Source organism: Diabrotica virgifera, chromosome 8, assembly GCF_917563875.1.
Source record: "Diabrotica virgifera virgifera chromosome 8, PGI_DIABVI_V3a".
NCBI classification, from domain to species: Eukaryota; Metazoa; Arthropoda; class Insecta; order Coleoptera; family Chrysomelidae; genus Diabrotica; species Diabrotica virgifera.
This window is the reverse complement of record NC_065450.1, coordinates 165,888,879-165,910,928: the sequence shown is the minus strand read 5'-3', so window position 1 is coordinate 165,910,928 and position 22,050 is coordinate 165,888,879. Positions and strand designations below refer to the sequence as shown.

General features: G+C 31.2%; 1 protein-coding gene across 5 annotated transcripts in view; it reads right to left on the bottom strand.

Moving 5' to 3' along the window:
* Nucleotides 1-22,050, bottom strand: part of LOC114341323 (protein polybromo-1) — a gene marked incomplete at its 3' end in the record, with an annotated part of 193,079 nt that overhangs the window by 145,480 nt on the left and 25,549 nt on the right. For all 5 annotated transcript variants that reach the window (XM_050657981.1, XM_050657977.1, XM_050657978.1 and 2 more), the window contains 4 exon segments: nt 325-612; nt 12,237-12,728; nt 18,910-19,438; nt 21,325-21,635. In XM_050657981.1, the coding sequence (XP_050513938.1) occupies nt 325-612; nt 12,237-12,728; nt 18,910-19,438; nt 21,325-21,635 (1,620 nt within the window).

Sequence of the window (22,050 nt, the reverse complement as noted above, 5' to 3'; positions counted from 1 at the left end):
GGTCAGCGTTAATGGGTTAACCTGATGATGGTCTAATAAGACCAAAGACGTTTGTGATGTACATACTTCTAGTCCAACTTGGATCTTTTTTAAGAAAAATTTTAATACAAATTTATATACCCATCTACAACGGAAGTCTTTTTACTTCTTAAGTAATCTGCCAACTTCGTAACTATTCTGTTATTTACTGTTGTGTGACTGTTCTGAAGTTAAAAAGTCAAACGCAAATATCGGAGAGTTGAAACGTTATGAGAGTGTATCGTAGAACTTACGAAAATACGAGAGAAACTCGTATTTATTAGAACCTTTGATAAATAAGCTTACCTTATAAAGCTTCGACGCGGGAATATTGTACTTTTTGGCATTTTCAAAGATTATAGTTAAGTCCCCTGCAACTTCGCTTAAAGTACCATATCCCTTTTTGACTAGCTTCTGCCTAATTTGACTTAAAGACATTGGGTTTTTGATTTCTCTGTAGTAGTCCGGATAAAATTTCCGTGACGGTAACTTCCAGAAAGGATCCGACATCGGCATGCCATTAGTACCGGTAGCTGTCCTAACGGTTTCAAAAAGTTTCCAATGCGGGTTGTTCATGTCAATTTCTGCTTCCGGCTAAAGATATTAATATTAAAATATTAAAATTAGGTTTTGTGTTATTAGGACATTAAAAATTAATAAAAGTAAGGTCAATTTAGCTATACAGGGTGCGCCAAACCTCTGGTCTTCTTTGATTACGGCTAAACTATGAGATATACAAAAAAATGTTTATAACAAAACTAATGTGTATCAAAGAGGTCTATAATTTAAAATTATTTTCAATTATACAGGGTGAGTCAGAACGACGGTATGAACCAAAGTTGTATTTTTTTAAATGGAACACCCTGTATATTAAATCATTTTTGAATATATTATTTAAAAATATGAAAAATTTGTATAAGGTCTTATAGGCCTAAAGTTAATAATTTTCGAAATATTTACATTTTTATTGAGAAAAATGGTAATATTTATAGGGTTGTGGATTATGTTTCCAAGGAAATAAAAATTTAGGTGATAGGTCAAAGTTTTTAAAATATAGTGTTATTTTTAAATAATTTAATATTTTTTACTTTTAGCCATAAAATATACAGTGTGATCGCTATTTGCAAATACAAAATTTTCTCATTTTTTTAAATGGGACACCCTGTATATTAGTTTTGCGTTTTGTAGTAAATATTACAACCTTTCTTTTGGTATAAGGTTGTATGTACCTAGCATGTTTCGTTTCTTTTGGTATAAGGTTGTATGTACCTAGCATGTTTCGTTTTGTAGATATTTTAAAAAAACTATAGATTTTACGTGTTTGCGGATTTTTTATTTAAAATTTTTTTTGCAAAAAAAATAATTATAATCTGGTTTTAGAAACATACACTAAAATATAAAATATGAAAATAAAAACGTAATTAAAGATTAAAATAAATCGTATGCTAGTACATAAATTAGTTACTATGTCTGTTCGCTAAACTCAGACGCAACTTTCTAGATATTTTAGTCGGTAATTTTGCCAATTTTAGTAAAATTGGCAAAAAGTAATTACTAAATAGTTAATGATCACTAAATAGTTAGTAATTTTGCCAATTTTTGCAAAATTGCCAAAAGACAAAAAAATTATCGACTAAAATATCTAGCCAGTTGCGTCTGAGTTTAGCGAACCGACTATAAATTAGATAAACAACCAAATTTTAAATCAACCGTAGTAATTTTTCTACTACAGCAACTTTCCTGTACCAAATTAATTGTTAGTTAAATTGTATTTAGTTAAACTTTTAATTTACCTTTTAAATTTACTTACATACATCTTGAGAATATAAAAATTATTATAAAGTATGCTTTGAAACAAATGAATGTTAAATGTATCATCCAAATTATTTATTAATATAAATAGTATTTACTGGTGTCACAAAAACTGGTAATACTTTTGTAGTTGAAATTTTTGTAACAATTTTTTATATTTTAAATTTTAATTTTTTAACCGAAAATTTTTTGGATATGACATTTGTTTTGGACGAAACCATTAGAAATTATTACCAGCTTTTGTGACACGAGTAGGTACATAGATACTATTTACTTCTTAATATACTTCCATAACGTTCATTTGTTTCAAAGCATACTTTATACGTTCTCAAGATGTAGGTAAATTAAAAAGTTATTAACTGATTTTACTCGTAAATACAATATAACTAACAATTAATTTGGTACAGGAAAGTTACTGCGGTAGAAGAATTACTACGATTGATTTAAAATTTGGTTGTTTATTTAATTTAGTAACTAATTTATGTATTCATTAATAAGGTAAAATATTTTTTGTAAAATAATTTAAAGTTATTAAATTCAATTGAATTGTACTAGCATACGATTTATTTTAATCTTTAATTACGTTTTTATTTTCATATTTTATATTTTAGTGTATGTTTCTAAAACCAGATTATAATTATTTTTTTTTGCAAAAAAATTTTTAAATAAAAAATCCGCAAAAACGTAAAATCTATAGTTTTTTTAAAATATCTACAAAACGAAACATGCTAGGTACATACAACCTTATACCAAAAGAAAGGTTGTAATATTTACTACCAAACCCAAAACTAATATACAGGGTGTCCCATTTAAAAAAAAATGAGAAAATTTTGTATTTGCAAATAGTGATCACACTGTATATTTTATGGCTAAAAGTAAAAAATATTAAATTATTTAAAAATAACACTATATTTTAAACACTTTGACCTATCACCTAAATTTTTATTTCCTTGGAAACATAATCCACAACCCTATAAATATTACCATTTTTCTCAATAAAAATGTAAATATTTTGAAAATTATTAACTTTAGGCCTACAAGACCTTATACAAATTTTTCATATTTTTAAATAATATATTCAAAAATGATTTAATATACAGGGTGTTCCATTTAAAAAAATACAACTTTGGTTCATACCGTCGTTCTGACTCACCCTGTATAATTGAAAATAATTTTAAATTATAGACCTCTTTGATACACATTAGTTTTGTTATAAACATTTTTTTGTATATCTCATAGTTTAGCCGTAATCAAAGAAGACCAGAGGTTTGGCGTACCCTGTATACACGTCTTATGGCTGGTTTCACCAAGGACAAATAGTAGTTTATTCGTTGAAACGAAAAGTTATTTGACTAATAAAACCGACAGATCTACATTTCACCAACGACAAATAAGACTTAATTTATTTATCAAATATATATATTTGCTCTTTGAATAAATTGACAAATTAATCTCACTTTAAATATCTGCAACAAACAAAATTCCTTAGTTTAACTTTAAATTATCAAAATTTTATTGAAACAATATAAATATAATCGACTAATAAATTGTATTTGGCAAATCAACTATTCACTGACTTACTTGTTGTTGGTAAAACCGGCCCTTAACTAATAAAATTTGTGACATTCTGGCACGCTTACAGCTTAAGAGCAAACAGTAGCGATCAACAGGTAGCAACTTCGGGAGATAGTATCATGCCTTTTTTCGTAAGGTCTGCAAAACTTTGGCAACAGTGGTAATCTTTGACATTATCTAAGATTAATATTTTGACAATTTCTCATAGGCGCGCTAAATGGAAGTAATAGAAAACAATTTTGTTATTAAATAGTAAATGTTTAAACTACTTTATTTAATGGGTTATAAGTCAAACAATCATAGTACTGAGTAAACTTATATATTTTTATAAAACTTACTAAACATCTTACATACAATAAATCATACAAGTGACAACCATGTTGACTGGCTTGAAGTTAGCCATGTCATGTCTAGCACGCAGCCCCTTGCTACACTGTTACACAGCTATATATATTAAACACCTTCCCCCTAAGATCGATATCTATAAGGGGTCTTTATATTACGACCAACTCTCGTCTTATAACTGTTAGAAGTCTCAATATTTGGGTTGACTTTATGACTCAATGTAGGTACTGATTTTACATTTGGGCTTGGGCAACTAATGGTTTTATTAACACTATCATTTACGTTAATGTGAGTGGTATCTTTATGAACACTTTGTGACTGAATATCAGGGTACAACTCGGGTTCTAAAATGAGTTCTTTTTCAAGTGTTGTGGTGTATGAATATTTCATTTGGTGTGAATTCCGTCTAATAATTTTATTGTTATCTTCTTTTTTCACCCAATATGATCTAGGTTCATTGGCCTTTTCTAACACAATTGCTTTACGCCAATAATTATCTTTTGAACTTCTTATTACTACCCTATCTCCCTTTCTAAACTCTACTGGTTTTCTTCGTGCTGTCTTATCATAACGTACTTGTAATTTCTCTTTTTCTTTGCATAAATTCTTATATACTTGTTTCTGGATTGTAGGTTCTAATTTATTAGCTGTAGTTGGTAATTGTCCTCTCAGGATCCTGCTCTGTAAAATTTGAGCTGGAGATGCATCAAGATTTATTATGCAGGTATTATTATATTCCATCACCAAATCTCTAAAATCAACATTTTCCTCATTACTCTTTCTTAAAATTTGTTTGCTTATATTGACTGCTTTTTCTGCAAGTCCATTACTCTGGTGGTAATGTGGAGTGCATGTCATAATTGTAATGTCTTTTTCTCTATAATAATTTTTACATTTTACCGAAGTAAATGGTAGATTATCTGCAATTAAAATTTCTGGATATCCAAATCTACTAAAAGTATCTTGAAATGAGTTGATTACTGAACTGGAGGTTTTATCTTTTAATATTGAAATGTCCAACCAATGCGAAAAATAGTCTACAATTACTAAATATGCTTTTGAACCATACTCTAAAATGTCTGTACCAACTTTATTGAATCTTAGTCTGGGAATGTCATGAGGCATCATTGGTTCTTTAAAATTATTTGGTCTGTATTTCTCACATATCCTGCATTTTTTTATATAGTTTGTCACATCATCATTAAGTCCTGGCCAATAATATATACTCCTGGCTTTGTTTATAGTTTTACTGACTCCTATATGGCCTTTGTGAAGCAATTTTATCATGTCAAGCCTAAGTTTTTTCGGAATAATTATTTTGTCATCAATAAATGCGATGCCAGCTTCAAAATACAGTGAATCTCTTATACCATAGTACTTTTTACACACTTGAGGAACATTTTTTTCTTTTGGCCACCCATTATAATAAAAATCAAAAATTACTGCTAATGCCTCATCCTGGCTAGTAGCTAGTCTTAACTCAGATTGCTTTTCCTGGCTCATAGGTAAATGTTTACTCACTGAGTGGACCATTTCAAACATTTCTGGGTCATGTGTCTCTATATTTAAACTGGACCTAGATAGCATATCAGCAAAATGTATGTCTTTCCCAGGAACAAAATATACATTTAATCTGTACTTGAGAAGTTTAAGCCTTAAACGTTGGAGTCTAACTGATCCAATTTTGGAAATTGGCTTCTTCATAATGGAGATTATAGGTTTGTGATCTGATTGAACGTCAACATCAAAATTATAAATAAAATTGTGAAATTTTTGAGTAGCATAATAAATTGCCAATTTTATTTATAATTTTGATGTTGACGTTCAATCAGATCACAAACCTATAATCTCCATTATGAAGAAGCCAATTTCCAAAATTGGATCAGTTAGACTCCAACGTTTAAGGCTTAAACTTCTCAAGTACAGATTAAATGTATATTTTGTTCCTGGGAAAGACATACATTTTGCTGATATGCTATCTAGGTCCAGTTTAAATATAGAGACACATGACCCAGAAATGTTTGAAATGGTCCACTCAGTGAGTAAACATTTACCTATGAGCCAGGAAAAGCAATCTGAGTTAAGACTAGCTACTAGCCAGGATGAGGCATTAGCAGTAATTTTTGATTTTTATTATAATGGGTGGCCAAAAGAAAAAAATTACTGCTATTACATATTTATAAAAATAAACCAAAATGGGTGAAAATTTTATGTTAACATAGGTATTTGCACGAAATAATAATAATAAATAATAATTTCGTTGTGAAGCGAAACAAGAACCGTCTTATTTTATTTAGTTCATAGAGCGCCAAAGGCACTCTAGAACAGTTCAACGGTTTTTAATGGACTTTTCTTGGAAGGATTCGCTTTATTTTTTGTTTGATTAACTTTTCCCATTTTGTTAAAATTGATAACATTTTTAGAATAAAAAATCCCCCTAAAACTTTATATACTCGCATTAGAATTCGAAATATTTTTACGTAAAATATACTTACCTACCTACATATAACTAAAATTCACAATTAACAAAAATCTATTCTTTCAAAGAGGCCAACAACTTATACAACAACAACAAAAATATAATAAATTAACTATCAATAAACACTACTTTCCTATGAAACAACAATAACGAATTCTTAAATTAACACAATACTGCACTGAACAGATATCGATAAAGATGACAGAACAGATTAGAGAAAATCTGTTGCAGGTTTGTCAAAATGACAGTGATAATTTCTCTATGTTGCCTAATTAGTTATTAGTTATAATATGTTCGATTTCTTGTTAGAAATAAAAAATTTTAGTAGTTCCAAGATTACACAAAATCTAGGCATGGGATAAAAAAGTTTATTTGAAGAAAGTTTATTTTTTTGTTCTTCTTAATGGCGGTACAGGCTCGTTTTTTTAATATTGCATTTAATTACAGAGTAATTTCCACATACTAACATATTTCTCAATTTGGGCTCTGTACCGCCATTCATTATTATATTACGAATATGTGTGCCAAATATCTCGACAAAATATTCAAAATTACAGCCGCAATCTTGGAACGCGTTTGTTGCTACCTGTTGATAGCTACTGTAGCCTCTTAACGCGGTCCAAGATTGCAGCTGTAGTTTTGAATATTTTGTTGAGATATTTGGCACACATATTCGTAATAAAGTAAAGAATGGCGGTAGAGAGCCCAATTTGAGAAATATATTATTAGTATTCCCTTTGTCATTCCCATGACAAAGGGAATAAAAATAGATGGAGAATACCTAAACAACTTACGTTTCGCCGATGATATAGTCATAGTAGCTGAGGATCTAGGTATGGCAAGAGAGATGGTACAAGAACTCGTTGTAGCTACAGAAAATGTTGGTTTAAATATAAACATCTCAAAAACAAAAATAATGACAAATTTGGTACCCAACCAGAACATCAGTATTGCTGGGAAGGAAATAGAACTCGTAGATAGATATAAATACCTGGGACATGAAATTACGATTGGCAGGGATAACCAGACTCATGAGCTGAAGAGAAGAATCGGTCTTGGGTGGGCAGCATTTGGAAAACTGAGAGAAACTTTTAAAAGTGAGTTACCCACATGTCTAAAGAGAAAGGTATTCGATCAGTGCGTCCTCGCAGTCTTGACGTACGGATCAGAAACACTTACCTTAACTAAAGCCTCGGCTACCAAACTAAGAGTCACGCAGAGAAGAATGGAGCGGTCAATGTTAGGAATAACTCTGCGAGACAAAATCAGAAACGAAGAAATCAGGAGAAGAACAAAGGTGACTGACGTCATCGAGAGGATAGCCAGGTTGAAGTGGAGATGGGCAGGACACGTAGCCAGAATGACAGATGGGCGATGGACGAAGAGGTTATTGGAATGGAGGCCAAGAGAAGACAAGAGAAGCGTCGGTCGACCGCCTATAAGATGGACTGACGACTTAAGAAAGGTAAATAAAAACTGGATGAGGGCGGCGCAGGATAGATGGGGTTGGAAACGAGGGGAGGAGGCCTATGTTCAGCAGTGGACTTTTGAGGCTGGATGATGATGATGATTATTAGTATGCGGAAGTTACTCTGTAATTAAACACAATATTAAAAAAACGAGCCTGTACCGCCATTAAGAAGAACAAAAAATACACTTTCTTCAAATAAACTTTTTTATCCCATGCCTAGATTTTGTGTCATTTTGGACCTACTAAAATTTTTTATTTCTAACAAGAAATCGAACATATTATAACTAATATTCCGCTGTATTAACATTTAAATATTGTTAAATTAAAGTATTTGTACTATAAAAATAAAAATGTATACCATTTTTATTCATTCAGTTGCGGTGCGAAACCAAAACTGTCTTAATTTTTACTCAGATCAGAGAGTGCAGCCAGCACTAATTAGGCAACATAGAAAAATTGTCACTGTCATTTTGACAAACCTGCGACAGATTTTCTCTTATCCGTTCAGTTATCTTTATCGATATCTGTTCAGTGCAGTAGTATATTATTTTAAGAATTCGTTATTGTTGTTTCATGAGTAGTGTTTATTTATAGTTAATTTATTATATTTTTGTGTAATAGAACTAAGTTGTTGGCCTATTTGAAAAAAATAGATTATTGTTAATTATGAGTTTTAGTTATATGTAGGTAGGTAAGTATATTTTACGTAAAAATAATTTGAATTCTAATGCGAGTATATAAAGTTTTAGGATTTTTTATTCTAAAAATATCAATAGTTAGTTCTAAAAATATCAATAGTTTAAAACAAAGTGGGAAAAGTTCATTTAAAGTTCTATTAAAAAAAAGGGTTGAAACTAGTTAGAGTGTTTTTGGCGCTCTATGAACTAAATAAAATAAGACGGCTCTTGTTTCGCTTCACAACGAAATGGTTATTTATTATTATTATTTCGTGCAAATACCTATGTTAACATAAAATTTTCACCCATTTTGGTTTATTTTTATAAATATTTATTTACTAATAATAAAATTGTTTTCTATTACTTCCATTTAGCGCGCCTATGAGTATAATTGTCAAAATATTGATCTTAGATAATGTCAAAGATTACGACTGTTGCCAAAGCCATATTTTATTGTAATGAAAATTACATTGTTATTATTATTGTTATTTGACGTTTCGATTTACACTATGAAAATAGTTAAAAAAAAGGTTAATTTAAAATAGTGAGCTGTTATTATAATGAATAGTTGTTTGGTAATTATGCCCAATAGGCTTGCTTTTAGTTGAAAATTCTGAGGGTGGAGCTTGTACCCAAACGATCGTATCAAATTCTCATTGTTTTGAGTGTTTATGTATTTGGGTATTATATCGATGCCTCAGAAGCCAATCGGTGTAAGTCAATAAGTGTTTAAAATGAGATGTTTCTGAATGTAGTTGCAGAAATATAAGTAATTATTAAAAACAAATAAACCGTCTTTGTTTATCATAATTTGGGTAACATATTCATAAATACAAATAAGGAAATAATAATATTATTATATATAATAATGTGTGTTAAACTTCAATAAGTCATTTTTAGGGAGAATTGACTTAACCGTTTGACTTCTGAGGCATCCATATGTTTATACATTTTTTTTTATATGAGAAGCAGTATATTAGTACCTGTATACAAAAACAAGGGAGATATACAACAATGTACAAACTACAGGGCTATAAAACTACTTAGTCATACCATGAAAATATGGGAGAGAGTAATTAATAGACAGATACGTGAAGAAACCAAAATATCCTATTAATTTGGCTTTATGCAGGGCAGATCAACAACAGATGCACAGGGTGTTCAGAAACTCTACCGACAAACGAAGACAGTAGATTCCTCAGATAATTTAAGACAATTTAACCCAATTCAGCTAGTTCGAAAATGCTTCCCAAGGCAGCTAGAGCTCTTTCAAGGTGGTGCCTTGTAATTAGTTAATACCTCCAGAACGCTTCTATTTAGAAAAACGAAAATTGGTATGCATATTTATCTTCCTGAGATAAATCGATTCCATCCATTGCGAATTTCTAGTACCGATCATAGGCGTCGGTTTTGGGTAGGGCAAGTTATTTTATCGCATAACTTTTTTGCTTAATTTTTCAGCATTTTTGACTTCGGATTATTAAATTGTAATGTATTCTGGTCCTAAAAGGTACTCTTGATGTAAGTCGATAGGATACACCGTTTTATAGAAAAATCGATTTGAAAATTTTTCGTTTTGTGAACTTGTAAAGGAAATTAAAAAAAAACTATTTAAAAAACAAAAACTGGTACATTTATTTATATTCCAGAGATGAATCGATTTCATTAATTGCGAATTTCTAATACCGGTCATATGCGTTCGTTTTGGGTAGGTCAACAGTTATTTTATCGCATATCTTTTTTGTCTTTAATTTTTAAGCATTTTTGACACTAGATTATTAAATTCTGGCGTATTTTAATACTACAAGTTACTCTTACTTCAAGTTGGTAAAATAGTAAAATACAACGTTTTTTTAGAAATAAATTTTTAAATTTTTTTCAAATTCAAAAGACGAAAAATTTTCAATCCTATTTTTCTAGAAAACGGTGTATCCTGCCAACTTAAGACAAGGGTACCTTTTAGTACTAGAATACCTGAGAATTTAATAATACAGAGTCAAAAATGCTTAAAAGTTAAAGACAAAAGTTATGTGATAAAATAACCGCTGCCCTACCCAAAACGGACGCTTATGACCAGTACTAGAAATTTGCAATGAATGGAATCGATTTACCTCTGGAAGATACATATGCGTACCAATTTTCGTTTATCTAACTAGAAGCGATCTGGAGGCATTTAAGAAAAACTAATTACTAGACGGGAATCTTTAAGAGCTCTACCTCCCTTAGGAAGCATTTTCGGACTAGGTGAATTGGATTAAATTGTCTTAAAATCGCTAGAGTTTCTGGACACCTGTATAGGGCAGTTGTTGGAAAAATACAGGAATAAAGAAACAAACGCTCGTATGGTATTCATTGATTTTGAGAAAGCATATGATAGAGTTCCTCAAGAGATTCTGAAGTGGGCACTCAAATAAGAAAGGAGTCCCTGGTGAATATGTAAAGATTGTGAGAGATATGTATGAGGATGTAATGACTAGTGTTAGGACAGGTGTGGGAGAGACTGATAAATTTCATGTGCAAGTAGGATTACACCAAGGCTGGGTGCTTAGTGCTTATTTATTCTTATTCGTTTTGGACCAGATAACAGTGAAACTACAAGGTAACATTCCATGGGGCTTAATGTGTGCTGATGATGTCGTGTTAGTAGGAAATAGTGAAAGAGACTTAGAACAAAAATTGGAACAGTGGAGACAAGCTCTAGAGGAAAAAGGTTTAAAACTTAGTAGGACAAAAACAGAGTATTTGGAATACTCATTTAAAGACGGAGTTACTACAAATAAAATAGTATCTTTGGATGGTGAAATGATTTTCAAAAGCAATACATTCTAATACCACGTATGAGAATTTTTAGGCGAAACGAATTAGAGGTTGATTCTGAGTATATTGCGTACACTCTACCGAATGATTCTAATCCCAAGTAGGAAAACATTATTTCTCGTACTTGTGATTAGAATAATTCAGTAGAGCGTGCGCAATATACTGAATCAACCTCTAACTCGTCGCGCCTAAAAATCCTCATAAGTGGTATTAGAATGTAGGTAGCGAATAGTTTTAAGTATCTGGGATCGGTATTAAAGTGTAATGAAGAAATAGATGGAGATGCATGCAGTAGAATTAAGGCAAATGGATGAAGTGGTAGGAAGCGAGTGGTGTATTGTGTAACAGAAAAATTCCAACGAAGCTGAAGGCAAAATTCTATAAAACAGCCATAAGACTGGTTATGATCTATAGAACTGAATGTTGGGCAGTGAAAAAGAAAGAGGAACAACGAATGCAAGTGGCGGAAATGAGAATGCTTCGATGGATGAGTGGAGTGACAAAGAAGGATAAAATTAAAAATGAGTATATTAGGGGAAGTCTAGGTGTGGCACCAATTGATGCCAAAATGAGAGAGCATAGGTTGAGATGGTTTGGTCATGTTCAACGGTGAAATGTTAATCATCCAATACGAAGAATTGCTGAAGTGCAGATTCCTGGAAGGAGGAGAGGAAGACCAAAGAAGACCTGGGGGGAGTCGATTAGGCAGGACATGTTGGTAAAGGCGATTAATATTGATATGACACCAAGATAGAATTGTGTGGAGAAATGCAATTAGGGAAACCGATATGTTTCTAATATATTTTATGTTACGATATGCCACTCTTAATAAAGATTATGGATGGTTATTAGGGATGCAATGAATTAGAGATGCGATATTTGTATGAGTTATTACTAAACTTTTTCTTACATTTTTATAAACAATAACTACGGATCATGTAATCATGTTTGACAAGTACACTATAAATTAACTGATTGATTTTATGTCATTGTTAATGCATAATTACCCAGTACATATAGAATATAACGAAATAAAACTTACATCCTCAGGATCGGCTTCAGGTAACTCTTCCTTAACGCTCACTGATGCAATTCTTCTACCTGTAAACTTTTTATGTTTTGGCCCCCCAACCCCAACATTACTGAGTGGGGACAAACCCGTACTAAGCCTCTGCAGCCTTACACTGACATTTTTATTTACACTCGATATACTATTTCTATTTACACTGCCAGTACTACTTAACCTATCGCGCACTGAAACCGGAGTATGTCTACTAGAATTTAAACTAGTCCTAGAAGAATTTAATAAAGGGCTACTTTTTGTCACAACTGGCGATCGTAACGGCCTCGCGGAGTTCGGAGTAGATTTATTATTACTGGAATTTAAACTATTTCTTGTAGAATTTAAAGAGTTTCTCGTACCACTGTTCTTTACGTTAGAGGCCGGCGAAGAGTTAATTTTGTTTGCAGGGGTTGCCAGCACAGGCATAGTACCTCTTCGTTGATCAATTTCAATCCTTTTGGTTTGGGCAAACTAAAACAGAAGCAAAGTTAAAAAATATTTGGTTAAAGTAATTTGTATGTCTAGTAGTGTCCCCGTATATACAGGTAATACTTTCCACACATTATACTGCATAGTGCGTAAACATATGAATATTATACCTTTTAAATCAAAATGGAAACTGGTGTATGTTTTCAAAAAAAACTGATAGTGTGTAAAAACTTTATTAAAATTCAGCTAAGAACTTTCAGCATATCAAAATGCCATCATCCGAGCTTTCGTCTCATGATTTGATATCAAAAACTCCATTTATGTTCAAATGATTTTTAATATAGTCTATTATTATTAAAAATTAATAATATAGCAAAATGTTTAATTTTAGTATACAGGGTTGGTTGAAATTCGGAATGAGTATTTTGTGAGTTTTCTTAAATGGAACACCCTGTATTTTTGTATTGTAATGAAATTATATTTTATAGTACTTTTTTTATTTCTTACGCATTCCATATACCTAATTGCTTCGGATTGTAAGTTATTCGTAGTTCTTTAGGCCAAACATTAATTGCAACAAAAATTACGTGAAATTTTATTAGGTTTGCCGTGAAAATATTCAATCGTAAATAATTTTTCGAAAATAAACACATATTAATCTCGACTGACCCTTAATTTATTAATACTGGTTGATATATCAAAATACCTACGTAGTTATGATTGTTGGTGTGTTTAATATTAAGATGATACAGTAGCGATCAACAGGTAGCAAAAACGCGTTCCAAGATTGCGGCTGTAATTTTGAATATTTTTTCGAGATATTTGGCACACGTATTCGTAATATAATAAAGAATGGCGGTACAGAGCCCAATTTGAAAAATATATTAATATGTGGAAATTACTCTGTAATTAAATACAATATTAAAAAACGAGTCTGTACCGCCATTAAGAAGAACAACAAAATACACTTTCTTCAAATAACCTTTTTTATCCGATGCCTAGATTTTGTGTCATTTTGGAACTACTATAATTGTTTATTTCATTAGTAGTTCCAAAATGACATAAAACCGAGGCATCGGATAAAAAAATTTATTTGAAGAAAGTGTATTTTGTTGTTCTTCTTAATGGCGGTACAGACTCGTTTTTTTAATATTGTATTTAATTACAGAGTAATTTCCACATATTAATATATTTTTCAAATTGGGCTCTGTACCGCCATTCTTTATTATATTACGAATACTTGTGCCAAATATCTCGAAAAAATATTCAAAATTACAGCCGCAATCTTAGAACGCGTTTTCGCTACCTGTTGATCGCTACTGTTTCCTCTTAATAAAAACATACAATATTCTATCTAGTTGGCTATGACTTTCGACACTAACTATGCTTAAACATTTGCTTTGCTTCAACATTCTACTATTTTTGAAGTTCCAGTTGCTTTGCTACCATTACAATATGAATTTTTCTAATGAGTAACTGATTCAGATGTATTCTCGTTCTAAGAGAGTATAAGAAATAAAAATGTGCTACTAGCAATAAGAATTTATTATCAGCAATTCCATGATAGATGACAGCCAAAAAGAGAATCTTTTCAAAATTTACTAGAGCGGTTTCAACGAACTGGACATTTAGATTACGAGAAATCTGATTGAACAAAAACTATTGTAAATGATTATGAATTAAATGTTAGTGCCACTGAGAATCTGCAAATTAGTATGAACGTTATCGTAATCTAAGTGTCTAGTACATCGAAACTATTCTAGTAAACTTTGAAGAAAAGTTTCTCTTCTTGGTTGTCGTCTATCAGGGAGTTGCAGATGATAAATTCTTATTGTTAGTAGTACATTTTTGTTGTACTCTCTTAGAACAAAAACTTTACTTATCAGTTCCCCATTCCAAAATTTATATTAGTAATGGTAACAAAGCAACTAGAACTATAAACATAATACAATGTCTAATGTTTAATCAAGTTTAGTGTCAAAGCCATAGCCAACTAGGTAGAATATGGTTTGTTTTTATTAATATTTTACGTACCAACAATCTTAACAACGTAGGCATTTTGGTATCTCATCCAATATTAATAAATTAAGGATCATTCTAGATTAATATGTATTTATTTTCAAAAAATTATTTATGATTGAATATTTTCACGGCAAACCTAATGAAACTTCACGTAATTTTTGTTGCAATTAATGTTTGGCTTAAAGAACTACGAATAACTTACAAATTAAAGAGAGCTTAAGAAAAGCTTAAGAAATAAAAAAGAACTATAAAATATCATTTCACTATAATACTAAAATACAGGGTATTCCATTTAAGAAAACTCAGAAAATATTCATTCCGTGTTTCGACCAACCCTGTATACTAAAATTAAACATTTCGCTATATTAATCATTTTTAATAAAAATAGACTATATTAAAAATCACTTGAACATAAATGGAGTTTTTGATATCAAATCAGTACAATTCTACAGGGTGTGAAGTTTGCTACAAAATTTATAAAAAACCGTAATTATCTTTTAAACTACCCTGTATAATATTACAAAACCTCATATTTTAAGAAAGAAGACATCGAGCAGAATCCAAAAATGTACAAATATACCCATATATCCCATTTAAAAAAACGAAATTACAATCAACTTCCGATATAACTGGAAGTAGCAACGAGACCAAAATATTTTCATTAAATAGTTTTTTTTTTGGCTTTAAGGTAAAACCCACACAGCCAGATACAAATTTTGTAAAAGAGAGTGCAAGGATTACACTCCTCTCCCCAGGGGCCGATCAGGGCATTTTATAAACGATCAAAGGTAGGCCTCGGACAGATAAGGTATATATACATTAAGGAAAGACATAAGGTAGCAGCAAAAGGTATTATTAAATTTGTATTTTTGTTATTCTGACGAAATATAACAAACAATCGTAAATTTCTTTTGTGTTTAAAGCAAGAAGATACATTATGTTATATGGGCTTTCAATGTTCAGTTGTAGAAGTTTTCTGAACAGCTCATTGGATTGAGCCCTATATTTTTGGCAATCAAAAAAGATGTGGTCCAGGTCACCGATTTTATTACAAACTTCACAAAGATCACTCTCAAGTATTTTGATTTTATGTAAGTGTGCTGGATAACATGCATGACCAAACTTCATTCTACTAATAGTGGTTATGCTTTTGCGATTGTAATCGAACTTATTGTACCAAGGTTTTTTCCTCAATTTGGTTTCTAGTCTGGTGTAACGTGTTGGATTTGTAAAGGTGTATTCTTGCCACAAGTAGGACCATTTTCTCGTCATTTTATGTTTTGAAATGTTTATTTGTTCATCCGTAGTTAATTGGTAATTTATCTGTTCCCCCCATTTCTATGCTTTCTTTGGCAATTTTATCTGCAATTTCATAGTTTGTTATTCCTACGTGTGCTTTAACCCAGAAGAATTTTATAAATTTATTTTGATCTTGTAATTTTTTAATAATCGTTTGAATGTTAAAGATAATATCAGTTGTTGTGTTTGAGTTGGATTTTAAAATTTTAAGAACTGAAAGTGAATCGGAGAAGATAATGGCATTCTGTTCCTCTTCCTGTTGTACATATTCTAGTGCTTTTAGAATTGCTATTGCCTCGGCTGTGTAGATAGATGTGTTTTTATGTAGCTTATAGTGTTTTTGTATACGTTTAGGTATTACGAAGGCACAACCTGTGCCGTCAGTCATTAAATAGTTCATACCTCAAAAATTGTTCCAATTTTCATGATTCTCTTACCTTTAATTCTCGAGATATTTCTAATAGGCCCTTTATCTGCCTCACCTGATATAGACCCATAAAGACATATAAAGTGAGTTTTATTTACTCCTCTACAATCTCTAATGTAAGTTCTCATTCCAATTAAAAAGGAGTTCGAAGAGGGGACATAGTATCGCCAAAGCTGTTTAATCTAACACTAGAAGACGTCTTCAAAACTACAAATTACAAACTATGCTGGAATAGCTCGCAAGCAGCTTCCAATATGTCAGCTTAAAAATGAATATGGCAAAAACGAAGACAAACACAGACAACTCCATAAGTATAACTATAAATGGCAATGAGATAGAACACTCCAAATATACCTATATCTACCTAGGCTAAATTCTGAAACTTGATAAAGAGAACCAAAGTGCAGAAATCACGAATTGGATACTCAGTTGGATACTTAAAAACCACAAAATAGCAAAAAAACTTAAGGAGCAAAGTGTTCAATCAGTGCATCCTTCCGATCATGTCCTGCATGTCAAACTTGGACCCTAACTAAGACAAATATTACCAAATATCCAGAACAGAAAGGCAATACTGGATATCAGATAGGAAAAACAATGGCAAGGTCAAAAACAAAAATTGCCAAACTCAAACGGAGCTTCACAGGCCACATTGATAGGCAAAAGTACCAACGTTGGAACAGCACAATACAAGGTCAACTACCCTTCAAGGGTAGTTGATCAAGAGGATGACCACAGATGAGATGGGTAGATACCATTAAAAAAATAAGTAGCTGAAACAAATTGAAATTATGTTCAGAACACCGGAAAACAAAACGTGTTCTATAGTCTAAGTAATGAAGCTTAAACTAGGACAAAACCTCGCAATTTTTACAGAATGGATAGATTTACTTAAAAATTCGAAAATAAATAGTGGATAGTCCAAGGATCAAAATCTATATGATGCCGAATGGCGCTTTTACCATGGGGGTGGTTGCCACCCCATCTCGGGGGTGGAAATTTTTTATTATATTTTGACTACAAAAGTTGGTGAAAACATTCATTTTTAGCAAAAAACGTTCAATACATTTTTTTTGATAAAATGAATAGTTTTCGATTTATTCGCTATCGAAAGTGTTAGTTTTACATTAAAAAAATCAATGTTTTTAATAAGTTTTCTGCTAGTAACTCAAAAAGTTTTCGTTTTATCAAAACAACTTTACTTAACAAAAATGTACCTTTTGAAAAAATAAACAAAACTTTTATTTTCTTTAAGACCAATACTAATCAAGCTACACTTTATTATATGTTAGCTCTTCTTTGTCAAATGCTAAATATTGTAGTTTCAAAGTCAAAAGACGGGAAAACTTTACATTTTTCGAGGATAACTTATTCAAGCTAATTTAAAGTATTTAAAAATATCTATCACCAGAAATAAAAAAAAGTCTCTAGCTCAAAAATTAAGTGACTTATAATGAAAAGAATGTCAGTCCCTATTTTTTCAGCGAAAAAGTGATCAGAAAAACCCTCTAATCATCACCCTAATTAAAATTAGTCATTTACCTTATTTGGCTTTCTTTATTTATGTATTATTTAGTGAATCGTAAATGAGTAGGTATATCGAAAAACATTGATTTTTTCGATATAAAACTAAAACTTTCGATAGTAAATAAATCGAAAACTATTAATTTTATGAAAAAAACGTATAAAAATTTTTTTGCTTAGAATGAATGTTTTCATCAACTTTTGTGGTCAAAATATAATAAATAATTTCCACCCCCGAGATGGGGTGGCAACCACCCCCATGGTAAAAGCGCCTTTCCGCATTATATAGATTTTGATCCTTGGACTATCCACTATTTATTCTCAAATTTTCAAGCAAACCGATCCATTCTGTAAAAATTACGAGGTGAAAAGCTTCGGTTCCTGGACTACTAATTAGGTAAAATATTGTTACAGTAGGAAAAATGAAAGATTACCCATGAACAAACATATAAAACACGCTGTATTTTTCTGTCACGGTGTCACAAAAAAAAATTGGCCAACGCAAGTACATGTATTATTTATATAAGCTGTACTTATAGTACTGGTACTAGTTCAATATTTTCTGGAACATAGAAAAGATGTGTTTAATATGATCGTTCATGGGTAATCTTTCATTTTTCCTACTATACCTAATATTGCCATCAACTGTTCACAAAAATATGTTCTCCCATCAAAGTCATGCTTCATGAGATGGTATCATTTTATAGGGATTCATTTTATTTTGTTTTACTGTTCGAATAATCAATGAATGACTAATATCCAAAATGGGACAGTTTTTAACTACATATAAGTTTTTGGGTTTTTCCTCGAACTCCAGCATAATATCCAATTTGGAATCATCACTTTACATTCCATTGGCAGCTGCTCTTTTAATCTACCTTGCATGTCCAAGCTCGCAAAACTACTTATCAACAACATTTCAGTGATATTACATTACAGAAATCTACTTACCTTTCGCAAAGTTTTCGCTTGGTTATATATATTAGACTTGGGTTCATTGTATAAGCATGCATTCTTGCACATTAACAATAAATCTCGTTCCATTTCAATAAGAAACCTATATCTATTAGCCTGCACTTTTGCGCTAACAGTTTTTAAATCGACTGGCTGCTCTACGACTTCATAATAATCTGGATACTTTTTTCGAGAGGGTAGCAACTGAAATGCTGGATGCAACAACTTGTTATTCTCATCTCTAGCCTCTAAAACGGCATTCAGGAGTTCCTCATACGGATTGTCATCGTCTTTTGTCTTTTCAGATGAACTATCGTCATGGTTTACATTGTTTCGAGTCTCCGCCCTGGTTATACTACGTTTGGCAATTGACTGAGGTACTGGTGAAGAGTGTTTAATTTGGGATTTTTTATTGTTTGTTACTGGGGTAGGCTTATTATTTGTTATAGATTTGTTGTTGGGTGTAGATCTGTTATTTGATACTTGTGTTGATCTCCTGGACGGTTGTGGTTCATCTTCTCTTAACCTATAAAAAAGCATAAAAATAATAGTATATAAACATAGAATAAATTAAAACTTTGTGAAATATTGTAAATATTCATGAACCGAAAACAATTTTGATTTTAGATGAATAATCTATTTTAATTTCAGTAAAAATTTGGTAATGCTAATGGTATTTTGAGGCAAGATACACCATTGTACATCCTTTTACCCCTTTTTGATATATCTCGACTTTTTTCCTGACTTAAAACAAACTTGCATTGGTAAAAACTACATTTGAATTGGTCCCGCGAATAACGTAAGCGCTACAAAAAGTGTTAAAATTATAATAATGGTAAATTTATACTTCTTAAGGGGATGGGTACGAACTTTCGGCTTCAATGCTATTTAAATGGGATTAATTTTTTTTCGAATCCTGAGCAAACTAATAAGTATTTTTGAAAAATTTAAACGCAGAATGAAAGATTACGTTATTACGGAGGGCCGAAAGTCCCTGAAAATTTAGTGTGATTTTTAATTTCAAATATCTCATTCAAAAGAAACTTTTTATTCACTCTATTCACACTTCAAGGTGGACTAAGCACACTAAGGGACTTTCGGCCCTCGGTACTAAAGTAATCTTTCATTCTGCATTTAAATTTTTCAGAAATACTTATTAGTTTTCTCAGGATTCGAAAAAAAATGATTACATTTAAAATACATTAAAAATTTTGACAGGCGTCAAAATTTTGCATTTTGTTCCTTTCCCCTTAAGGATAAGTAATAGTTTGTAATTTGTAATTAAGGGGATAGGTACGTATTTTCGGCTGCAATGCTATTCAAATGGGGATTCATTTTTTTCAAATCCTGAGAAAACTAATAAGTATTTTTGAAAAATTTAAACGCAGAATGAAAGATTACGTTATTAGCGAGGGCCGAGAACTTCTATAATGTTTATTGTAATAAGTTACAGGGGTGAAAAACTAAGAGAAAATTTAGTGTGATTTTTAATTTCAAATTTATCATTCAAAATAAACTTTTTATTTATTCAAAGGGACTTTCGGCCCTCGGTAATAATTTATTCTTTCATTCCGCGTTTAAATTTTTCAAAAATATTTATTGTTTTTTTCAGGATTCGAAACAAATGAACACAATGTCCGTGGTAATATTTTGCAAATCTATCTTTGTCTTACAACGCACTCAGTCGAATAGAATATTGTCAGTCAGACAGTGACAATCAGTGACAATTTTAAATATTTTAAATATTTTGAGTTGTTGAATGAGCGCTGAAAGACGTATGTGGCGCCCTCTGAGTAATACAGCATTTTGGTTTCGAATTCAGATTTCGCCTCCCAAAAAACCCCCGCTTATCAAATTTCGTGTTAGCTCATGCCTGTCAGGAAATATTCAAGAATAAATAAAATAACAGTTTAACTTTGACACCCTGTATTTCAGTTACCATCAACTTTCGTACTAAGGTAAGTTAGCTTAAATCGACCTATTTTAAGCTCAGGAATCTGAGGTTAAGCTATGGCTCATTCATTAATAAACACGCAGTATATGCCAAAAAATCATAATTTAAAAATAAAAATGGATCTGTTTCGGGATTTATTCCCAAAATGGCCCATTCCCATGGTTGGAATTTCTTCCAACCTTTCTGTGCTCACTGTATATGTGGGTTAATAAAATTTTATGTCTGTTTATTACTGAAATGCTATAAATAAAATGACGTTTGTTAAACGTTATTGTATTTTTAAAATAAGTGTATGTGTGCATATTATGTATATTACTTTATACTGCATGGTTACAGCATGCGTCTCGATATTTCGCTTCACGCTAAATATTATTTCGGGCCCGTGCAAAAACATACCAAACGATAAGAAGTATTCACTTCAAAAAATCAATATTGAAAAACTCTAATGTTAGACTTACTTGTTTTTACTAGTGATAAACAGATCGAGAATTTCTACAGCATCTTTAAATTCTTGTGTGTTTCTTTTATAATATGATTTGGCATTATTAACCATCAATTCTAAATCACTCTGCAAATCATCAATATCTTCATATTCGTCCATTTTCAATTTTTGATGTATTTTTTGAAGATCTATGGGATTCTTAACAACGTCATAATATTTGGGCTCCTGTCTTCTTTTTGGCATTCGAATAAAGGATTCACTGAGCAAAGTTCCGTCATCTTTTTTGTGTGTTCTTAAGATCTCTACCAACTGATTGCATATTTCCATCTAAAAAATATTTGTATATACAAAGAAATTAAATTATGGTCAGTTATCCTATGACATATTTGGTTATTTGATGACCAAAATTGTTGCTATTTATCTGTGAATTTTTTTAATCTATTAATAGTACGTTCTTTAAAGGTAAAATATTGCAATACCTCTAAATTTTAAAGAACTTCTTGGATTGACATGAAATTTGGCATACACATAGCTAACAAGCCAAAGAAAAAAAGTGATATTGTGCCGATGTGTGCTTTCCCCTAGGGGTGCGTTTCACCCCTTTTGGGTGTGAAAAATATATGGTCGAAATAAGTCCAGAAATGAATAAAATGACTCATTCTAAGCAACTTTTGTTCTATAAAGTTTTTTCACCAAGTTAATACTTTTCGAGTCATTTGCGAGTGAATATGTTAATTTTTCT